This window comes from Pongo pygmaeus, chromosome 6 (assembly GCF_028885625.2).
Source record: "Pongo pygmaeus isolate AG05252 chromosome 6, NHGRI_mPonPyg2-v2.0_pri, whole genome shotgun sequence".
Classification (NCBI taxonomy): domain Eukaryota; kingdom Metazoa; phylum Chordata; class Mammalia; order Primates; family Hominidae; genus Pongo; species Pongo pygmaeus.
In genome coordinates, this window is record NC_072379.2 from 6906805 (window position 1) to 6929231 (window position 22427).

General features: G+C 47.3%; 1 protein-coding gene across 1 annotated transcript; it reads right to left on the reverse strand.

The window, feature by feature from the left end:
* Positions 1-6030: 6030 nt before the first annotated feature.
* Positions 6031-22405, reverse strand: LOC129041047 (speedy protein E18-like). The gene is made up of 8 exons (XM_054496174.2): positions 22086-22405; positions 14625-15210; positions 13440-13658; positions 12359-12417; positions 11052-11137; positions 8495-8663; positions 8268-8372; positions 6031-7416 (listed from the first exon to the last, which is right to left on the reverse strand). Exons 2-7 carry the CDS (start codon positions 14731-14733, stop codon positions 8334-8336), a joined length of 681 nt encoding a protein of 226 aa, XP_054352149.1. The 5' UTR covers positions 14734-15210; positions 22086-22405; the 3' UTR covers positions 6031-7416; positions 8268-8333.
* Positions 22406-22427: the final 22 nt, after the last annotated feature.

Genomic DNA, 22427 nt, shown 5'->3' on the forward strand with positions numbered 1-22427 from the left:
TCATGTAGCATCTCGTAGACCGTGCCCGGGCCAGTCCTGCCTTACCCGAGAGCTTAAGGCTTAAAATCAATGTCCATGTGCAACCGTGACAAGTGGAACAAGAGGGTGCATCATGCTAGCTTACGATCACAATGACACATTTAACGAAAACTTTAGTAAATAGAGCCCATGGATGAAATAATACAGGATTAGCCTGGGACAGGATACCATCCTCGCCCCAACAAGGAGAAAAGGAATTCCAGCTTTTCCAAATCACTTTGAATTAGTGATAGCTAGAAAACTGAGAGAATATGTACAGAATTGAAAGAAGAAAAAAATTAGCCAGAACTCTACTTCCTGAAGAGGATGAGGCAAGCAGAAGAAGAAATTTGCGTTTTAATGGAAAACGAAGCACATTTAGAAAGCCATGTTACTTGATTCCAACCCTGTTCATTATCTTTGAGGTATTTTACACCTCTTTGAAAACTGTAGGTAATTGATGCAAGTTATGTTCTGTCTGGTGGAAGTTGGTTGACTTCCCACAATCACCACTAGAGAAAATCCAGTTTTGACTGCATTTCTCCACTTACATAATCATTTCAATATTCCTGATCTGCAAATATGTCTGTTTCTCAGATTCTCTCTCTCTCTCTCTTTTTTTTTTTTTAATTTTGAGACAGGGTCTCACTCTGCTGTGCATGCTGGAGTTCAGTGGCGAGATCTTGGCTCACTGGTTCAAGCAATTCTCCTGCCTCAGCCTCCCAAGTAGCTGGGATTACAGGTGCACACCACCACGCCCGACTAATTTTTGAATTTTTAGTAGAAATCGGGGTTTCACCATGTTGGCCAGGCTGGTCTTAAACTCCTGACCTCAAGTGATCCACCCGCCTCAGCCTCCCAAAGTGCTGGGATTACAGGCATGAGCCACCATGTCTAGCCCTCAGATTCTCTTTTGAACCAGTTATAATATCTGCCTTTTTCCTCTTGAATTAAATAAAATCTTTAGCATGTGCTCATTTTTATATCTGTATGAGAGTCATGATTTTACTTTTATGTTTTAAGGTTTTCCAGGTTTTTGCAGAAGTCCCCGATGGAATCACATGACTGAGCCAGGAAAACCTCAGGACTGGAGTGCCTCATGAACGGTTGAAGCCCAGGTGAATCTTTTCTTGGCTCCCAGGAATGAGTCCAAAGTGCCAATAGAAATTTGCTGGCTTCTCATTTTTCAGTAATTTCCCCATTTACTAATCCTGTGTTTTACTTTGGTTTGCATTTGTTTACATTGCTAGCATCACTGATTGGGACTTTGTTTGTTTTTATTGTTTCAAGGCAAAGTCTCACTCTGCCGCCCAGGCTGGTGTGCAGGGTTACGATCTCTGCTCACTGCAACCTCTGCCTCCCAAGTTCAAGTGATTCTCCTGCCTCAACCTCCTGAGCAGCTGGGACTATAGGTGCATGCCACCATGCCCGACTAATTTTTGTATTTTTAGTGGAGACGGGGTTTTTCCATGTTGGCGAGACTGGTCTCGAACTCCTGACCTCAAGTGGTAGACCCACCTCAGCCTCCCAAAGTGGTGGGATTACAGGCGTGAAGCACCGCGCTGGGCTAGGAATTTGGTTTTATGGTCTGATCACATGGTGATCTCTGTAGTGAGATTAATGTTTGCAAAGACCTAATCTCTGTTGGGTGAGAGACCACAGAGTCTGATTTGTTATTCTATTTGTCTGTCTATTTTGAGCTGAAATCAATTAAGAATTTCATGCCCACTGGGAGGAGAAGAGCTCTTTGATATCTGGAAGGGTGAGTTTTTGCATTTTTGTGTTTACTCTTGACCCATGTGTGAAATTTTAGAATTGAAGCTCTAAGCTCTATTTCTTTGTATGTCTATGTGTCTGTAATTTAGAAAGGTCTTTACCTCTGATTGTGTGAATGTCTAATGTTTTTCCACCTCTGAATGGTATTAAAGTAGATATAGAGTTTGTTTGTTTTTGAGACAGGGTCTCACTCTGTTGTCCAGGCTGAAGTGCAGTGTGTGCGATCACAGATCACTGCAGCTTCAACCTACCTGGGCTCAGGTGTTCCTCCCACCTCAGCCTCCCAATTAGCTGGGACTACAGGTGTGTACCACCATATTCAACTAATTTTCGTATTCTTTATAGAGATGGGGTTTTGCCATGTTGCCCAGGATGGTCTTGAACTCCTGGGCTCAAGCGATCTGCTCACCTCAGCCTCCCAAAGTGCTGGGATTACAGGCATGAGCCATGATATAGAGTTTTTAAAGGTTTGCTGTTCTGATTGGCTTGTAGAGGTGTATATGTACTTATATAAATTGAATTTGTCCAAATTCTTACAAAAAAAGAGAAATTGAACTTCTATTGCTTTAACGTGCTAGAAAAGTATTTTTTACTGAAACCAAATCAAATGTTTTGGAAATTCAAGTCCACATGTAGTTCACATATATGTTATCTAGCAGTCAATGCACTCGCTGCCCAATGTGTACAGAGGCCAGGCTTCAGCTTTTGAGAAATAAAGCTTTTTTGTAAGTCAACTAGCAAGGACACAGGAGGAAATGCTCAAATCTCCCTTTCCCAGCTGGGGGCCATGTCAGGTTTTATAAGCATAGGGTAAGGAGGTGTGATTTGATTGGATCTTGCGATGAAGTAATGCTGGGAGGTGTGATCTGACTGGATCCTGCCATGGAGTGACACCAAAACTCAATCTCATTGGTTCCTAGCTCCTGCCACAGGGTGTCTGGTTCTTAAATGGGTCCCAGCTCCTGAGTCCGAGCACTTAGGTTCCACTTCATGGTCGCATGCTTGGTTAATCTGGGCATGCTCAGAGTATATGACCTTCAACCCACGGATCCATGGCAATTGGAAAACAACTGCCAACTACATTACATAAAAGTTGAAATGGACGTGGAGTGCAGTGGCTCACACCTGTAATCCCAGCACTTTGGGAGGCTGAGGCGGGCAGATCACAAGGTCAGGAGTTCCAGCCCAGCCTGGCCAATATGGTGAAACCCTGCCTCTACTAAAAATACAAAAATTATCCAGGGGTGGTGATGTGCTGAGGCAGGAGAATTGCTTGAACCCAGGAGGCGGAGGTTCTAGTGAGCCGAGATCGCGCCATTAAACTCCAGCCTGGGTGACAAGAGCAAAACTCCGTCAAAAAAAAAAAGTTGAACTAGATTTAGTCTGATGCAGTTCCAGATTTGCAAAGCATGCCCCCACCTGCCTGCCGACACCTTCCACCCCTCATTCTTGAGGGATTAGGGATGGAGGTCATGCTTCTGTATCTACTTCATGCTGACCAGGGGCACTGAGTCCCCTAAAGTTAGAGGAATGAAACTCTTGGGTTGCTGAGTTCAAACGAGTTTTGGGGTCACCCAGAGTTGCTTGAAGGGCTGGTATTGTTGTTGTAATACAGGCCGAAGGTGGAAGTGTTGGAGCCTGGAGAACAAACAGCTCACCATCACTTTAAATATATAGGACTGAAAAGTACCAGGAAAACAGTGGCCACAAGGGGCCCCAACAGAGGAAGAAACCAGGTGAGGTGCGGTATAGTGGACTCGACTGCTTTCTAAATCTCAGTGGTTGGCTGGGCACTGTGGCTCACACCTGTAATCTTACCAAAAGGGAGGCCAAGGCAGGCGGATCACCTGAGCTCAGGAGTTGGAGACCAGCCTGGCCAACACGGTGAAGTCCCATCTCTACTAAAAATACAAAAATTAGCCAGGCGTGGTGGTGTGTGCTGTAGTCCCAGCCAATCGGGAGGCGGAGGCAGGAGAATCGCTTGAACGCGGGAGGCGGAGGTTGCAGTGAGACTCCAGCCTGGGTGACAGAGGGAGACTCCCTCTCTAGATAAATAAACAAATACATAAATCTCGGTGGTTCAACTACCCTTGATACAGTTTGGCTCTGTGTCACCACCCAAATCTCATGTCAAATTGTAATTCCCAGTGTTGAGGGAGGGACCTGGTGGGAGGTGATTGGCTCATGGGGACCATCTTCCCCCTTGCTGTTCTCATGATAGTGAGTGAGCCCTCGTGGGATCTGGTTGTTGAAAAGCGTGCATCACGTCCTGCTTCATTCTCTCTGTCTCTCCCGCTCCACCGTAGCCAGACGTGCCTGCTTCCACTTCGCCTTCTGCCATGATTGTCCGTTTCCTGAGGCCTCCCCAGCCATGCTTCCTGTACAGCCTGCAGAACTGTGAGTCAATTAAACCTCTTTTCTTCATAAATTAACCAGTTTCAGGTAGTTCTTTATAGCAGTATGAAAACAGACTAATGAACCCTTCTGGTTGAAGGAATGCAGCCATTCTGCTTGTTTGACTATTTCCTTTCTATTCATCTCTATTTCCCGGGAGGTCTTTATCCAAGTGCAATAGGAGGTATTGGTGACCGCACAGTCCCCTCAGTGTTCTGCTAGTGAATAGTTGAAGGTTGATCAGTGATCTCCTGCATTTTCAGTCTCGCATGGAAAAGCCCCCGTGTAACTGGTAAAGATATCAGTTAGAACCAGGAGGTATCTAAATTCTCCAGGAGCCATAGGTATCATGTTGATGTCCGTTTGCCAGTCTTCCCTGGCAAGGTTCTTCTGAATTGTACTGCCTTGGCCAAAAGAAGTATGGGAGTGGCTGGGCGCAGTGGCTCATGCCTGTAATCCCAGCATTTTGGGAGACCAATTCGGGTGGATCATTAGAGGTCAGGGGTTCGAGACCATCCTGACAAACATGGTGACATCCCATCTCTACCACAAATACAAAAAGTTAGCTGGGTTTGGTGCTGGGTGCCTGTAATCCCAGCTACTCGAGAGGCTGAGGCAGGATAATCACTTGAACCTGGGAGGAGGAGGTGGCAGTGAGCTGAGATTGCACCATCGAACTCCAGCTTGGGCAACAAGAGCGAAACTTCATCTCAAAAAATAAAAAAAGAAGTCCGGGCACGGTGGCTCACGCCTGTAATCCCAGCACTTTGGTAGCCCAAGGCGGGTGGATCACAAGGTCAGGAGTTCAAGACCAGCCTGGCCTAGATGGTGAAACCCTGTCTCTACTAAAAATACAAATATTAGCTGGGCATGGTGGCACGCACCTGTAATCTCAGCTACTCAGAAGTCTGATGCAGGAGAATTGCTAAAACCCAATAGGGAGAGATTGCAGTGAGCCAAGATCGCACGACTGCACTCTAGCCTGGGTGACAGAGCAAGACTCCATCTTGAAAGGAAGAAAGAAAAAGGAAATTCCCCAGGGAAGTACCTCGGCTTATTTCCTAAAGAGGTACTGAAGGAAGCAGAGTCATGTGGAGGACTGTTTCACCATTTGGCCAGGCTGGTCTCGAATTTCTGCTGGAATCAATGGAGTGAGCCACTGCACCTGGTTTTCCTCTCTCAATATCTTTCCCTCATTTCCTGCTTTAAAACTCTAGCTTGGGGTGTGGGTACAGTAGCTCATGCCTATAATCCCGGCACTTTGGAAGGCCAAGACAGGCGAATCACTTGAGGTCGGGAGTTGGAGACCAGCCTGGCCAACATGGTGAAACCCTGTCTCTATTATTTTTACAAAAGTTAGTCGGAGGTACAGTTGGGTGCCTGTAGTCCTAGCTACTTGGGAGGCTGAGGCAGGAGAATTCGCTTGAATCCAGAGGTGAAAGTTGCAGTGAGCCGAGGTTGTGCCACTACACTCCAGCCTGGGAGACAGAGCGAGACTCTCTCTCCAAAACAAACAAACAAACAAACAAACAAAACCTCTAGCTTGGGATCGGCCTTCTCTTCTATTATTTTTCTTTTTAAAACAATTTTTAAAAAATAGATGTTGATGCTATGTTGCCCAGGCTGGCCTCAAACTCCTGGCCTCAAGTGATCCTCCCGCCATGACCTCCAGAAGTGCTGGGAATGTAGGTGTGAGCACTGCACCCAGCCTTGTGTTTTTCTCTACATAAAAAATAATGCAGGATTATCTTCTAGAGCTAATTAATATGTTCAAATAACCAAAACCCCATTGAGGAAAAATGTCACATGACAGCAAATAATCAATCCAGACCAATATGATCACACTCACTGTGAAGGTGAGAAAACTTCATCTTTATTATGTCTCCCCAAGAGACGCACTGCATTGTTCTCTTGAAAACACATAGCTCATGTCCTCCCTTAGAACACACATCCTCTTTAAAGTAACATACAAACATGCCAATACAAGGTAAAAAATTACATCTGAATTCTCACATTTCAAAAACATACAGTAAACATCAAATAAAAATTTATTTTTATAAGAATTTAGGGGAACTATCATGTAGCTGTAAGTGTAATACATATATTAAGTATCATAGATAAAAAGAGTGTTCCCCTCAGCAGCACATATAATAATAGATACAAAGATTTAAAGATAAAAGGTTTAGGATAAAAAAAATCCTCTCTTAAAAAGGAAAACAAAATTATATTTATGTGTATATAGCAGCTATAACACCCATCTCACAACTTTATAGGAATGGTGTCTATTCAAAAATACCAGTATTTTCAAAATATTTTAAATAAATATAGTAATGATTCTATGCCCATCTTTTTCAAAATAAACCAATAAAATATATAGTGTATATTAGACATGTTAGTATATATCTAAGACATGTTAAAAATCACAACTGAATTCTCACAATTCAGTCACAAATCTAAACAGCAAATAAAAATTTCTATGACGAGAACTTAGTAGAACTACCAATAGCTATAAAGGGAAAAGATTATTATGTAAGTATCATAGATAAAAAGTGTACTCGCTTCAGAGGCACATATAATAATACAGAAAACATTTTAAAGATAATAAAAGATTTAGGATAAAAAGGATTCTCTTAAAATGAAAAGAAAATTATCATTATGTATATATAACAGCTATAACTCTCATCAAAAAATCTACAGGAGCAGCATGTTTTCAAAAGTACAACAATTTCCAAACTATTTGAAATAAAACTATTAATAATTCAATGGCCAACATTTTCCAAACAAACCAATAAATGCATAGTGTGCATGAAGCTGTCTGTTACAGTCTATGGCCCTCATATTTTACAAAGAATTCCGTGCCAATCTGAGGGTCTGCTCTGTGCCTTCAAATGCTCCTGGACTGCAGTAAGCAAGTCCATAGGAAACAGGATCTCCAGGTTCCGCCCCAGGGAGGTTGGAATTCAGCAATATAAAAAGGGAGGTGGCGCTGCAGGAAGGGGTGGAACCGGAAACACCCCTGGTTTCTCACTGTTCTCTATGGATTCCTAGAAGTACCCCCGCTCCGGTCCTAGGAAGACAATGTGATCACTCTATTCAGCTCTGTCTAGAACAGTCCAAGTTCTTCTAGATGACCTGCACAAACGGCTCCTGTCCTCCTTCCTGGTGCCTGCCATTAGCATTGGAATAAAGTTCTTGCTGAAAATCCGCATCTCCCTTGGGCCCAGCATTCTGGAAGTGAGAGAGAGGACGTCACACTTCAAGGAGGCAGCTGTCTAGACAGGAAGGTTATTCACATCCCATGTCAAGTCTAACTAGAGTTCAGAGCAATTGAGAAATCCAATTTTATCTCCTGTCCTTCATTCCATAGCCTGCTTCTGAACCATCGTGTTCAACTGTGAAACTCACACTTTGATGACCCTGACTCCGAAACTCAATACACCCAAGGTCAGCCCCAGTGATCTGCTTCATAGCAAGGACTTTGGGTGGGTCTGCCCAGGGAGTAGGGCACCCTCAGAGAATGTGGCTTTGGACTTCATCACAGCTGGGGCCTTTAGTGTCACTTAAGAGCTAAACTTGTAACCATGCTAGATCTGTTTCTAATGTGACAACATCATGAACCCCGAGTCCAGAAGCCTAATCCATAATCCTGCCTTCTCATGATGAAGTCTCATGCTCTGTGCTCAACGTGGTTAGCTGCATAAAATGTAAACCAAAGCTTCACTGAACCCTCGACCCAAATCGGTAACTCAAGTGCGTCCATCATAATGAACCTCCTTGAACTCAGTATTTATGATTATTTTTGAGGCAGGGTCTCACTGTCATCCGGGCTGGAGTGCAGTGGCAGAATCAGGGCTCCCTGCAGCCCCAACCTCCCAGGCTCCAGTGATCCTCCTGCCTCAGCTTCCTGAGTAGTTGGGAGTAGAGATGCCTCCCACATCACCTGGCTACTTTTTGTATTTTTGTGGAGAGGGGATCTCGCCATGTTGCCCAGGCTTGAAGCTGGATCAAGCAATTGGGTTCCTCGGATTTCCAAAATAGACCCCAATATTCTGCCTTTACCCCGGAGGAAGCAGATGTACCTTCTCTCAGGCCGATGACCTCAGGCCTCCACGGTCCCTGGAGCTCTAGGAAAGGCGGGCGCGATCTCACGCCCACACCCAGTGCCCTGGGTCATAAGCCTGGATCTGGAAAAACAGATGCCCCTTAAGAAGATGGGGACTCCCCAGGATACTCCTCTCTTCCCTCATCCAGCCTCCAGCCCACCTGATTCCTCCCCACCTCCTCCACCTCCCCAGGCCCCACCCACCTCCTCGAACTCCTCCAGGGAAACGCAAGCCCTGCAGCGCACGGAATGGAAGAACTGGAACTGAAGCTTATGGCACAAGGCTATTTGAGAGCAGTTCTTCCCGTACAGGAAGTAGAAGATATTTTGTTTGGGGGTCTCGCTGTCCTCCTCCATGTCATTGGCCAAGTAGCTGGGGACAGCTGTCAGGTTACTGCTCAGGGGCACCACCAGGAGAGACCTCCGGCTGAGGTCAGCTTCCTAGAGAGGAGGGCAGGGGACCGTCCTCAGCTCAGGATGGGCACCCACCCTGCAGAGAGCCACGCCTTCCTCAGGAGGGCTCTGCTGGACAGAGACCTGCTGAAGGGCATCTCCCATTCCTTCAGGATGGAGACAAAAACCCAACTGGTGACCAAGAGTGGTGGCTTATGCGAGGAATCCCAGCACACTGGGAGGCCGAAGCAGGAGGATCACTTGAGGCCAGGAGTTTGAGATGGGCCTGGGCAACATAGCAAGACCCTCGTCTCTATTAAAAATATAAGAAATATGCCAGATGCAGTGGCTCGTGCCTGCAATCCCAGCACTTTAGAAGGCTGAAGCAGGTGGATCGCTTGAGACCAGGAGTTCGAGACCAGCCTGGTCAACCTGGAGAAACCCCATCTCTACTAAAAATACAAAAATCAGCCTGGTGCGGTGGCACACCTGTTAGTCCTGGCTACTCAAGAGGCTGAAGCATAAGAATTGTGTGAACCCGGCCAGCCGCAGTGGCTCATGCCTGTAATCCCAGTGCTTTGGGAGACTGAGGTGGGTGGATCACAAGGTCAGGAGATTGAGACCATCCTGGCTAATACGGTGAAACCCCATCTCTACTAAAAATACAAAAAATTAGCTGGGTGTGGTGGCGGGCACCTGTAGTCCCAGCTAGTTGGGAGGCTGAGGCAGGAGAATGGCGTGAAAGTGGGAGGTGGAGCTTGCAGTGAGCGGAGATCACGCCACTGCACTGTAGCCTGGGAGACAGAGCGAGACTCCGTCTCAAAAAAAAAAAAAAAAAGAATTGTGTGAACCCGGGAGGCGGAGGTTGCAGTGAGCCAAGATTGGGCCACTCCATTCCAGCCTGAGAGGCCACAGCAACACTCTGTCTCAATAAATAAATAAATAAATAAATAACTGTCCCGGTGTGGTGACACAGCCCTGTAGTCGGAGCTAATCAAGGGGCTGAGGTGGGAGGATCGCTTGAGCCCAGGATATGGAGGCTGCAGTGAGCTATGATCTCACCACTGCACTCCAGCTTGGGGGACAGGGCAAGTCTGTCTCAAAAAAATAAAAGAAATTGAATACATTGATATTTTGCCAGGACCCTGCCTTCTACAGGCATCTAGTCTAATGGGACTGGTAGGAATCAGGGGAGATGACCTAATCCCAGTGTCACATTATAATAGGATGTAACTGGAGAGCTACGGGCATGCAGAAGTTGGAAGATGAGGGAAGGCATCACAGAGGCTGTGGAGTGAACTGACTTCAAGGAATGGGTCCTTCCCTTCAGAACCACATGTGTGCAGGACACCCAAACAGAAAACACAAACGCAAAGTCGAGTGGAGGGCATTTGGAAGGAGCGGTGAAGCCAAGCCAGGAAACACCAAGAAGGCGAGCCAGTGTGCTTGTAGAGATTGTAGAGAGGGTGGAATTGGCACTGAGGACCCTGGCCTCGATTTAGCAAGACATCAGCTAAGGAAGTTGTTCAGGTGGGCATTGAGGGCGTTGTGCTTTGGAAAGATGCTCAGGGTGCACTAGGGAGCCCCCTGGCTTGGGGAGAGACTCCAGGAGACGCCAGCAGGGAGCATTTGACTGTGGATTCGAGTGATGCGAGGGGGACCTGAACTGTGGCCTCTGTCGTGGGAACCCGGAGGAGGTCGATGGCGTTTGCGGTTGATGTGAGAAGGAGAGAGAGAGAAGAACCGGAAACGTCTGCTTGCTGGGGGAAGTGTCGTGTCCGCTCCTTTGCTCCTTTTCTTCTCCCCTTAGGAGCGGTTTATGGTTCCTTTTGTTTTATTCTTTTATTTGTACACTGGTGTTGGAATTTGTTTTTTTTTGCCTTTTGTTTTTTTTTGCTTTTTTTTCTTTTTTGGAGAAAAAGTCTCACTCTGTCATCCAGGCTGGAGTGCAGTGGCTCAACCTTAGCTTACTGCAACCTCCATCTCCTGGGTTCAAGGAGTTCTCTTGCTTCAGCCTCCCAAGTAGCTGGGATTACAAGTGCACACCACCATGCCCGGCTAATTTTTCTATTTTTAATAGAGACGGGGTTTGGCCATGTTGGCCAGGCTGGTCTCGAACTCCTGACCTCAGGTGATCCGCCTGCCTGGGCCTCCCAAAGTGCTGGGATTACAGGCATAAGCCACCGCTCCCAGCCTGAGTTTCCTTTTAGAAACAACAGTCTAAGAACAAGATAGTATAATCTTGTCTTTTTTGTACACAGAGTAAAGAGGACAAATAGGTGAAAGAATAAATGAAAGCTGGAATCCCACTTCTCCCGCTGTCCCAGGGCGTTGGGTATTGACCGATAGGAGGCAGCAAACCACTCACACAGCCAGGAAGAAATGGATGCATTGGTATTGCCAGGATAAGAGGCTGGCCCAGCTGAAATACGCTATGACCATAGCCAGGAGATACTGATGGAGAGACGGGAACACAGAGAGGGAGAGGTCACATCTTGGAAGAGGAAGACTGTGGAGAGGGGGAATGAGGGTCTGGGGAGGGGTTGCCCATCAGAGAAGGGACCTCAGTGTTGGGGTGACTGTACTCATTTGGAAATAGCGGGGTAGAGGGGTATTTGATGGTCAGATGCAAATCCAAGAAGCTGGAGGAAGGGATGTTGGTAATGCTCCCAGGATGGTGGGCTCTGATGGGATCTTTGGACGGGGCGTGTCTAGGTCGGCTGGTGTCAGGAGGGTCTTTCGTGTGCCAGGCAGAGAACTGTCTCAAAGAGCTGAGAGTAGAGGGGCCAGCAGCTTCAGAGCTGTGGCCAGACTGTGGCCCAGGGCTCAGATCCTAAAGGACCCATAGGAGAGGCAGGGGCTATTCATTCACTCTGCAAGAGACCAGCAGAGTCCTGAGGGAGATGTTGACAAATCATAAAAAGACCAAGAATAGCCGGGAGTGGTGGCTCAAGCCTGTGATCCCAGTACTTTGAGAGGTGGAGACAGGAGGATCACGTGAGCCCAACAGTTTGAGAACAACCTGGGCAATGTAGCGAGACCCTGTTTCTACAAAGATTTCAAAAATTAGTTGAGCATGGTGGCATGTGCCTAGTCCCAGCTCCTCAGGAGGCTGAGGAAAGAGAATTGCTTGAGCCCAGGAATTAGAGGCTGCAGTGAGCTATGATCATGCCACTGCACTCCATCCTGGGGAGCAGAGCTAGACTCTATCTCAGAAAAAAAATGTGTGGGTGCCAAGACTCAAGATCATGGGAGCTGGTGGGGCACAGTGGCTGACGTCTGTAATCTCAGCACTTTGGGAGGCCAAGGCGGGTGGATCACCTGAGGTCAGGTGTTCAGGACCAACCTGGCCAACATGGCAAAACCCCATCTATACTAAAAACACAAAAATTAGCCAGGTGTGGTGGTTCACATCTGTAATCCCAGCTGCTTGGAGGCTGAGACAGGAGAATTGCTTGAACCTGGGAGGCATTGGCTGCAGTGAGTCAAGATTGAGACACTGCCCTCCAGCCTGGGCAACAGAGCAAGACTCTGTCTCACAAAAAAAAAAACCCACAAAAAAACATAGGAGCACCTGGTGGGAGGTGGTGGAAGGAGAAGTGTGGGTTGGAAGCTGCGCCCTCCCTCTGGCGGTGCATTGAAGCAGGAACACAGTTACATGGAGAACAACCTTACCTTGTCTGACACCCTCAGATCTTTGTCCCAGGCCAGGAATCTTTTAATCACAGGATCCTCTGTTATTAGAGGGCAGATGTCAGCGTGAGAAGCTTTCTGTGGGAGCAGCAGGGCAGCGAGGAGAAGTATGCCTCCCGGGGGGTAAGTCTCAGGATTGCTGCCATGGGTGAGGTGGATGGGAGAGGGGAGAATGACTTTCACTGGGCAAGGGAGAGAGGCTCCCACTCTAAGACTCCCCTGAGAAGAGGCCGAAGGAGGTCCTGGGTGTGAGAATCTACAGGATGTAGAGCTGGGAATAAGCCAGGATGCCCTCCCAGCAGACACGGAGGGACCACTGCAGAGTCATAAAGGAATTCCCATCATTTCCTCATGAGACAGTCACATCAGGGTGTGACCATGGCCTTGGTATCCCCCACTATGGATGGAGACACTTAGGTTTAGAAAAGTCAGTAAGAGACATTAAGTTTCAGAGGGCACAGCTGAAGCCACTTTCTTTGTTTATTGATTTTGTTTTTCTTTATTTGATTTTTATTTTTATTTATTTATTAATTTATTTTGAGACAGAGTCGCACTGTGTGGGCCAGGCTGGAATGCATTGGTGTGATCTCGGCTCACTGCAACCTCTGCCTCCCGGGTTTAAGCGATTCTCCTCTCAGTCCCCTGAGTAGCTGGGATTACAGGCATGAGCTACCATGCCCAGCCTTGGTTTTTCTTTTGAGACAGGGTTTTGCTCTGTCACCCAGGCTGGAGTGCAGTGGTGCAGTCATAGCTCACTGCAGCCTCAAAGTCCTGAGTTCAAGCAATCCCCTTGCCTCAGCCTCCCAATATGCTGGGATCTCAGGCATAAGCTCACCTGGCCCGAAACCAAGCTTTCTTATCCCAAGCGCTGACCTTTATCAAGTCTAGCTTAATCCTCTATTGTCTCCTAAGCGTCCCTCATGAGTGATCACTTCTGAGTCCTCCCACATGGAGAGCTCACCCACTGGGGGCATATTTTTCCCATTGGAAAATAGTGGTTATTGGAAGTTTCCTCTTTTTTAGAAGAACAGGATTGGAGGTGCTGTCTGTGGTGTCCTCCTACCAATCTGACTATTGAAGGCCTCGTGGTGCTCAGGGAGCACGGGTGACACTCGCTGTTGCTTCAGCTTCATCTTGAGCCCACACAGCATCTCCACGACCCAGGTCTCCTCAGGCTCGGGGGTGAGCTCCTTCTCTGGCTCCTCCTCACATTTGTCCAACCACTCCCTCTTCCTTTTCCAGCAAAAGGACCTACATGGGGGGCTGCAATCTACCCCAGGGGCTGAGTAAAGAAACCAGGCCACCATGTAATGCTTCTGCAACTGATCACCTTAGACCCCGACCCCAAACCCCAAACCACTCTCCATCCTCCCCAGCCTCACAGACTGTTGGCTTCTCCAAGCCATCTTTCTGAATTTCTCCTCTTTTGAGCCCCATGTGCCACTCCTTCCCCTCCCCATTCTTCCGTCTCTCTGTCCTCAGAACACTTCCTCATGTCCTTCCCTGGTCCCTGGCTCTCTGAGTCCCTCCCTTTTTTTGTTTGTTTGTTTTGAGACAGAATCTTGCCTTGTCTCCCGGGCTGGAGTGTAGTGGTGCAGTCTTAGCTCACTGCAACATCCATCTCCCAGATTCGACTTATTCTCCTGCCTCAGCCTCTCAGGTAGCTGTGATTATGGGTGCCTGCCATAATGCCCAACTCAATTTTGTACTTTTAGTAGAGACGGGGTTTCACCATGTTGGCCAGGCTGGTCTCAAACTCCTGGCCTCAAGTGATCCACCTGCCTTGGCCTCCCAAAGTGCTGGGATTACAGATGTGAGTACTGCACCCGGCCTGAATTTCTCCATTCTTCCCACACACCTGCCTCAGGTTCTCCTTCCTGATCTCTGACGCTTTTTTTTTTTTTTTTTTGGGACAGCATCTCACTTTCTCACCCAGACTGGAGTGCAGTAGTGCAATCTTGACTCACTGCAACCTCTTCCTCCCAGCCTCAAGCGATGCTCCTGTCTCAGCCTCCCGAGTAGCTGGGATTACATGCGCACACCACTAACACCCAGATAATCTTTGTACTTTTAGTAGAGATGGGGTTTGACCATGTTGGCCAGACTGGTCTTGAACTCCTGACCTCAGGTGATCCGCCCACCTCAGCCTCCCAAAGTGTTGGGGTTATAGGCGTGAGCCACTGCACCCGGCCCCCTTCCTTCATCTTAGTCAATCCTATCCTACCTCTTCTTCCTCTAGTCCCCTCACTTGATGGTCCCGACACTTCATCATCCACCACCTCCTGGAGGGGGTACCCCGAGGTGCTCGGCTGGGGGCTCTGCTCCTCATCCTGGGGGTGCGGTTGATGGCTGGTCATGATCTTTCCCAAAATCTGTCCCGTCCCACAGAACCTAGTCTCTGTTCTGTCCAAGGCTGCCTTCTGGACTCTGTTAGGACCTAGAAGAGTGTGTTGTCAATTCTCGAGGCTGGGAGAAGTCAGGAGTGGAGAACAGCTCTGAGAAGATGCTGTTGTCCACCTGAGCTCCCAGGAGCCCATGGAGTCCGGTCCTTCCAATCAGGAAGGTTGGAATCTCTGATGTCATTGGTCATTCCAACCTGGCAACCAGTTTGAAGAAAAACACATGTAACTGCCAGGCTGATCTCTTGTCCTGGAGATCCTGAGTTAATGGTATCTCCTGCCACTGTCCCAACCTCAGACCACTGTCCAAAAGCATCTTCAGGGTCTCTGCATCCCTCTGTTCCCTGTCCCAGCAGAGGCTGTCTCCTCTCCACTCAAAGCCTGAAGCATGGTGGGGTCTCCTCTTCTCTGTACATGCCCATTTCAGAGTCCAGTCTGGTGGGAGAGAGAACAAGGTGGGAAAGAAAACTAGGGTAAGCAGAAACGATGAAACCTTACAAGAGTGAGATGATCATGTACAAGAGATCCCAGGAGCACTGACTTGATGAAAAAGTCACATCAGAGCACTCAATTTGGCAGAGCTTTTCTGCCAAATGTCTACTGACATTCGCTGTCCGATATTCTATACTGGGGGCACACGCGCCCTCTGCCCTAAGGCATCTTCGAATCCAAGAGATATTTTGAGGCCCGAAAGTCATAGGAAACTGTCCATGAGCTCACACATATTTCCAGTGGTGTCCCCAATTTCAGGGAGTCCATGGATTACCTAAAGCCAGCCCCTCCAGTTCAGCTAAGAAACTCTAGTCTATATATCAAGTTTTATATCATATGTATTGCTCTGAACTCAGAAATTTCACTACCATTTATGGATTCTATGAATAAAATATCACATGTACAAAAAGACTAAGTCAAAAAATCTCAGCTGAGCACAATGGCTCATGCTTGTAATCCCAGCACTTTGGGTGGCCAAGGGAGGAAGATTGCCTGAGGCCAGCAGTTCAAGACCAGTGTAGGCAACATAGCAAGACCCTATCTCTAAAAAAACAAAGCCAAACCAAATTAGCCAGGTGTGGTGGCTGGCACCTGTGTTCCACCTACTTGGGAGACTCATGTGACAGGAAGATCGCTTGAGCCCAGGAGTTAGAAGCTGCAGTGAGCTATGATCTGGCCACCGCACTCCAGTCTGGGCAACACAGCAAGATGTTGTGTCAAAAAAAAATTTTTTTGATAAAAAATAAAAGAGTTGCGTGACATTCAGAAACCATCCAAAAAACCTGTGGGTTCCTGGCCAGGCTCAGTGGCTCACGCCTGTAATCCCAGCACTTTGGGAGGCCAAAGGGGGTGGATCACTTGAGATCAGGAGTTTGAGACCAGCCTGGCCAACATGGTGAAACCCCATCTCTACTAAAAATACAAAAAATTAGCCAGGCATGGTGGCAGGTGCCTGTAATCCCAGCTACTCGGGAGGGAGGGCTGGAGAATCACTTGAACTTGGGGTGCGGAGGTTGCAGTTTGCCAAGATCACACCATTGCACTCCAGCCTGGGCAACAAAAGCAAAACTCCGTCTCAAAAAAAAAATAAAGAACCTGTGAGTGAGTTCCCACACGGCTTCCTAATGGGCTGCAGCTCTCCTAGGGGTCTCTTGCTCATGGGAAAGGCACAGACTGAGCAAAGAAGCAGATCCCATTGCTGTGGAAGTCCTATTGTTAGGAAACTCTGCTTTTCTGAAGTTCAAATTTGCATTCATGACACTTTAAACCGTCAGAGCTGGGTGGGTCCTCCTACAACAAAACAGTTTGCTATCTCTCTCCTAGTTAACAGGCTTTCAGATATTAGAAGATCAATGTTCTGACCCCGTTAAAATTTCTCTTTTGTGGAATGAAATCTCTGATTTAACCCATCTTCAAGCCTGGTTTGCATATTCCCCTCTTCTGGCCACCTTGTCTAGACACACTACACTGAGGCAGTGCCCATCTTAAATGATGTTGATACATTGTCAAAACATGGGCAAACCAGGCGTGGTGGCTCATGCCTGTAATCCTACCACTTTAAGAAGCCGAGACAGACAGATCACCAGAGGTCAGAAGTTTGAGACCAGCCTGGCCAACATGTTGAAATTCGTCTCTACTAAAAATACAGAAAAAATTAGCTGGTTGTGGGGGTGCACATTTGTAATCCCAGCTACTTGGGAGGCTGAGGCAGGAGAATCACTTGAACCTAGAAGGCAAAGGTTGCAGTGAGCCAAGATTGCACCACTGCACTCCAGCCTGGGTGACAGAGCGAGACACCATCTCAAAAAAAAAAAAAAAAAGCTAAACAGCCCAGGTTTGGTCTGATATGTTCAGAAAAAAGCAAAACAGTCACCTCTCGCCTTTTCTTTTCCCACAGTGATGCAGTTTAATACAGCAATGGCTGTAGGTGTGCTGCAGAAACACCATTCAAGTGAAACAGAAGGGCTTTCCTGGCCGGACACAGTGGTCACTCCTGTAATCCCAACACTTTGGTTGGCCAAGGTGGCAGGATTTCTTGCGGCCAGGAGTTCCAGGCTGCAGTGAGCTGTGATCCCACCACTGCATTCCAGGCTGGGCCTCAGAGTGAGGCCCATCTCTAAAAAAACCCTTCACCCCCAAAAAAAGGGATTTGCAAATACCTGCCTTTCAACATGAGGATCACATGGAGGAACATTAAGATACAGATGCTGGGACCCAGCCCTGTTGATTGTAATTCAAAAGCTGAGGTGGGGCCTGATTTAACTCCGTCACTGGAATCCATTCAGATTTGGAACTCTCTGCGTTGGACAGTGCAAGAGAGATCCTAAAGAAAGCAAAGTCACTATGGAATGAAATGAGCAGACAAGGTTTTCTGAGCATGGTGAAATATGATCTGGGCCTCACTTGGGAGGGCCATGGCCAGGCCTTGAGTCCTTGGCTCAGTGGGACCTTCTGAAACAGCCTCCAAGCTGCACCCCCACCTCCTTTGCTGTTGGGTGATCCCCTCCAGCAGCTTTGGTGCTGATGGGAATAAGTCCTGCAGCGGAAGTTCAGCCCAAGTCTCAGCCTAGCAGCCTCGCCACACCTGACCCGGGTCTGGTCACGCTGCCATCTCTGTGGTTCTCTGCGGAGTTGTGGTTTCTGTACCTTGAAGAGAACTTCCCCTTCTGGAACCCAGAAACCCAGTAAACCCTGAGGAGAAAAGCGAATGAAATTACTGCAGACAGCTCTGTGGCAGGGAGATGGAAAACAGGCTCTTTGTTTTTGTTTTTTATTTTTTTTTATTTTTTGAGACTGAGTTTTGCTGTTGTTGCCCAGACTGGATTGTAATGGCTCAATCTCGGCTCACTGCAACCTCTGCCTCCCATGTTCAAGCGGTTCTCATGTCTCAGCCTCCAGAGTAGCTGGGACAATAGGCGCGCACCACTGCGCCCAGCTAATTTTTGTATTTGTAGTAGAGATAGGGTTTTCCCATGTTGCCCAGGTTGGTCTTGAACTCCTGGCCTGAAGCAGTCTGCCTGCCTTGGCCTCCCAAAGTGCTGGGACTACAGATGATGTGAGCCACTGTGCCCAGCCCTCACTGTACGGATTTTCTAAAAAAAAAAAAAGATTAAGTTTGTCTTATTTGCCAAAAGGTAAATTAACCTTTTCTCCTCTCCTTTTTAAAGAGTATTTCCTTGATAGACATTGTAATATAAGTAACTTCTTTTGTGCCTTTGATATGTATCTAAATCTTTTAAAAAGGTAAATGAACTTCTTGCCAAAATTACAACCCAGGAATTTTTTATTTATTTATTTATTTATTTTTTTGAGACAGAATCTCGCTCTGTCACCCAGGCTAGAGTGCAGTGGTACGATCTCGGCTCACTGCAACCTCCTCTTCCTGGGTTCAAGCAATTCTCTGGTCTCAACCTCCTGAGTAGCTGAGACTACAGGCACTTGCCACCACGCCTGGCTAATTTTTGTATTTTTAGTAGAGATGGGATTTCACTTTGTTGGTCTGGCTGGTCTTGAACTCCTGACCTCAGGTGATCCACCTGCCTCGGGCTCCCAAAGTGCTGGGATTACCAGTGTGAGCCACCGTGCTGGGCCACAACCCAGGAATTTTTTTCTTAAGAGCCTGAGAGTCTTGTCTTTGAAATGTAAACCTCGAGGAAGATAGTGTCCCTATCTTTCTGTTGCCTAGGGAGTTTAGCCTAGGCACCTTGAGCTGTTACTACCTGCTTGTCAAGGAGATATGAGAAGTTTTGTTTTTTCATCGGATACAGGTAATTAACTAGCATGGGTGGCCACCTTGATTTCCAGGTGAATTTAGGATGAGTGTTTAAGAATGCATAGCAGGCCAGGCGCGGTGGCTCACACCTGTAATCCCAGCACTCTGGGGGAGGCCAAGATGGGCAGATCACTTGAAGCCACACAGAAATCAAAAGAAGGAGTTTGAGTCCAGCCTGGCCAATATGGTGAAACTCTGTCTCTACTAAAATACAAATATTAGCTGGGCATGATGGCACATGTCTGTAATTCCAGCTACTACGGAGGCTTAGGCACGAGAATCACTTGAACCCAGGAGGTGGAGGTTACGGTGAGCCAAGATCACACCACTACGCTCTAGCCTGGATGACAGAATGAGACGCTGTCTCAAAAAAAAAAAAAAAGCATAGCAAGCCCTTTTACATGAGGATAAGTTACTGTTTATCTTGAGAGCATGTATGCAATGGATTGTATCTGCCAGGCTATATGAAAAGGAGGCTTTGGCTGGGTGCCATGGCTCACACCTATAATCCCAGCACTTTGGAAGGCCTAGGCAGGCACATTACGAGGTCAGGATGTCGAGACCATCCTAGCTAACATGACGAAACCCCGTCTCTACTAAAAATACAAAAAATTAGCCAGGCGTGGTGGCATGTTCCTGTACTCCCAGTTACTTGGGAGGCTGAGGCAGGAGAATCACTTAAACTGGGGAGACAGAGGTTCCAGTGAGCTGAGATTGCACCACTGCACTCCAGCCTGGGCGACAGAGCGAGACTCTGTCTCAAAAAAAAAAAAAAGGCTTTATTTCTCTTTGCATCTCATTAATGGATCACCTGTGATGGGCATCACAGTCTGGTTTAATGCTTATTCAATAATAAAATTGTTTTCTTTATTTTCTGAATTTGTGGAGAGAATATTCTAGGTTAACAGAATAATTTATTTATTTATTTATTTATTTATTTATTTATTTATTTGGAGATGGAGTCTTGCTCTGTCACCAGGCTGGAGTGCAGTGGCGTGATCTCGGCTCACTACAATCTCCGCCTCCTGGGTTCAAATGATTCCCCTGCCTCAGCCTCCCAAGTAGCTGGGACTACAGGTGGGCACCACCACACCCAGCTAATTTTTTGTGTTTTAGTAGAGACGGGGTTTCACCATGTTGGCCAAGATGGTCTTAATCTCCTGACCTCATGATCTGCCCGCCTCGGCCTCCCAAAGTGCTGGGACTACAGGCATGAGCCACTGTTCCTGGCCTCAGAATAATTTATTTTTAGTCTTTTCCTTACCAGTTTTTATGAAACAACTGGGCAAGAACACTGTTAGATTTCACAAAAAAATTGTGATGAATCATTGTCCTTATGATCCCATTTTTGAAAATTGGCATTTTAATTGTAAAGCAAAAATAAAATTCTAAGCCCCCACAACTGCTGAATGGACTACCCTGTTGACCAGCAGGATCCAAAATAAACATGAAAAACTAATTCAGGTCATGACGGGAAGGAGGGGGTCGGATATGCCTTGTCATACTCTCCTCCCTTCAGAGTTTAGGCACAGCTGACCAACATTAACACTAGAATACAGATCATAAGACTGACAAAACAGGCTCTTTGTATCAGTAAGATACCCAACTCCATCCAGACTCTGATATAGCATCACATGACAGATAGCAGTCCCTGAAGGAGATCATAGTATTTTACCCCATAATATATTTTCTTTGACACACTTTAAAATAGTCCTGCAAAGCCATCTCTTTGGGGGAAATTTGCATTCTGTAGAGAATCTCCTTCCCTTACAGAAAAGAGTCCAGGTCTTTTCTGGACAGTCTGACACCTTTTAAGATCCAATAAGAGGTATTCATCATCTATTCTCTCTGAAGTCCGTTCTGAGGCTTCACCTACATAACAAGAACCTTGGTTTCCATAGTCCCCTTTATCTTAATTCAAGCTTTTCTTTTCTTTCCCTCCCTCTTTCCTCTCCCTCCCTCCCTTCCTTCCTCTCTTTCTCTTCTTCTCTGTTGCCCAACCTGGAGTGCAGTGGCACCATCATGGCTCACTGTAGCCTCAACTTCCCAGGCTCAAGTGATCCTCCCATCTCAGCCTCCTGAGTAGCTTGGACTACAGGCATGCACCACCACACCTGGATAATTTTTTTTTTTTTGTAGAGATGGGGGTCTTGCTGTGTTGCCCAGGCTGTCCTTGAACTCCTGGCCTCAAGTGATCCTCCCAGGTCACCCTCCCAAAATGCTGGGATTACAGGCATGAGCCACCGCAATGGCCCATTTCTTTATGTCGTCTTCCAACTGTTCAGCCAACACTTAACTCTGAACCAACTGCCAATCTTTGAATCTACTAGTGACCTGAAAGACTTTCCAGGCTGACCCAACATATACCTCCCATGTATTGATTTATGTCTTTGCCTGTAACTGCTGTCTCCCTAAGATGTATAAAACCAAGCTGTAACCCAACCAACCACTTTGGGCCCACCTTCTCAGGACCCCCTGAGGCAGTGTCACCAGCCATGGTCACTCAAATAGGAGGCCGAGAATAAAACTCTTTACAGACTTTGACTCTTTTTGGTCGAAATAACCTAACCCTAAACATAATCCTCCTGGGGAAGGTGAGATCACAGGTATCTCTTTTCTTTGTTTGATCTGTGTATTTCCTGATTTCTCTACGTTTTTAGGCATTCACTGTGTGATCTAGAAAAGCTACAGAGTCTCGCTCCGTCACCAGGCTGGAGTGCAGTGGCGTGATCTCGGCTCACTGCAACCTTCGCCTCCCGGGTTCAAGCGATTCTCTTGCTTCAGCCTCCCGAGTAGCTGGGATTACAGGCACGCGCCACCACGCCCAGCTAATTTTCGTATTTTTAGTAGAGACAGGGTTTCACCATGTTGGCCAGGATGGTCTCTATCTCTTGACCTCGCGATCCGCCCTCCTTGGCCTCCCAAAGTCCTGGGATTACAGGCGTGAGCCACCGCGCCTGGCCACAAATTCTATTTTCTTTTTCTTCCTTGGAAAGCATAGCTGGGCATTTATCCTGTCCTAGTATTTGAGTGAAACTTCTCTTACCATTTCAGCACAGTGACCATGATACACTCTTTCCTTTCCTTCTCATTGTGGGAAACTCGGTTCTAACCCAGAGGCCTTGGGCTCCAGGACCCAATCCCGCAGCCCTGGACTTGACCCTAAAAGGGAGTAAAGACAAATGCGAAGTTCAGTCCGGGGATCAGGGCTGCTAAAGCTCATATAGCCCGGAGCTTCTTAACCTTTAGGCGGGGTAGAGACATTTGAAACGGCCGGTAAACTTGGGGGGCGCTGGTAGGCTCATGGGAAAGAGAGTCCGGCCCTTGTCCTGGGACCAACGGTGGGCCCTGGGAGGCGGACTTCCGGTGCACTCCTGCGCGTGTGCAC

Coding starts and splice junctions, on each gene's coding strand:
- LOC129041047 (XM_054496174.2), bottom strand. CDS start 14,733: ATGACCAGCCATCAACCGCACCCCCAGGATGAGGAGCAGAGCCCCCAG. Junction 13,659..14,624: donor TGAAGTGTCGGGACCATCAA/GTGAGGGGACTA, acceptor TTCTTTACTCAG/CCCCTGGGGTAGATTGCAGC. Junction 8,373..8,494: donor CCCTGGAGGAGTTCGAGGAG/GTGGGTGGGGCC, acceptor CTGTTTTTCCAG/ATCCAGGCTTATGACCCAGG.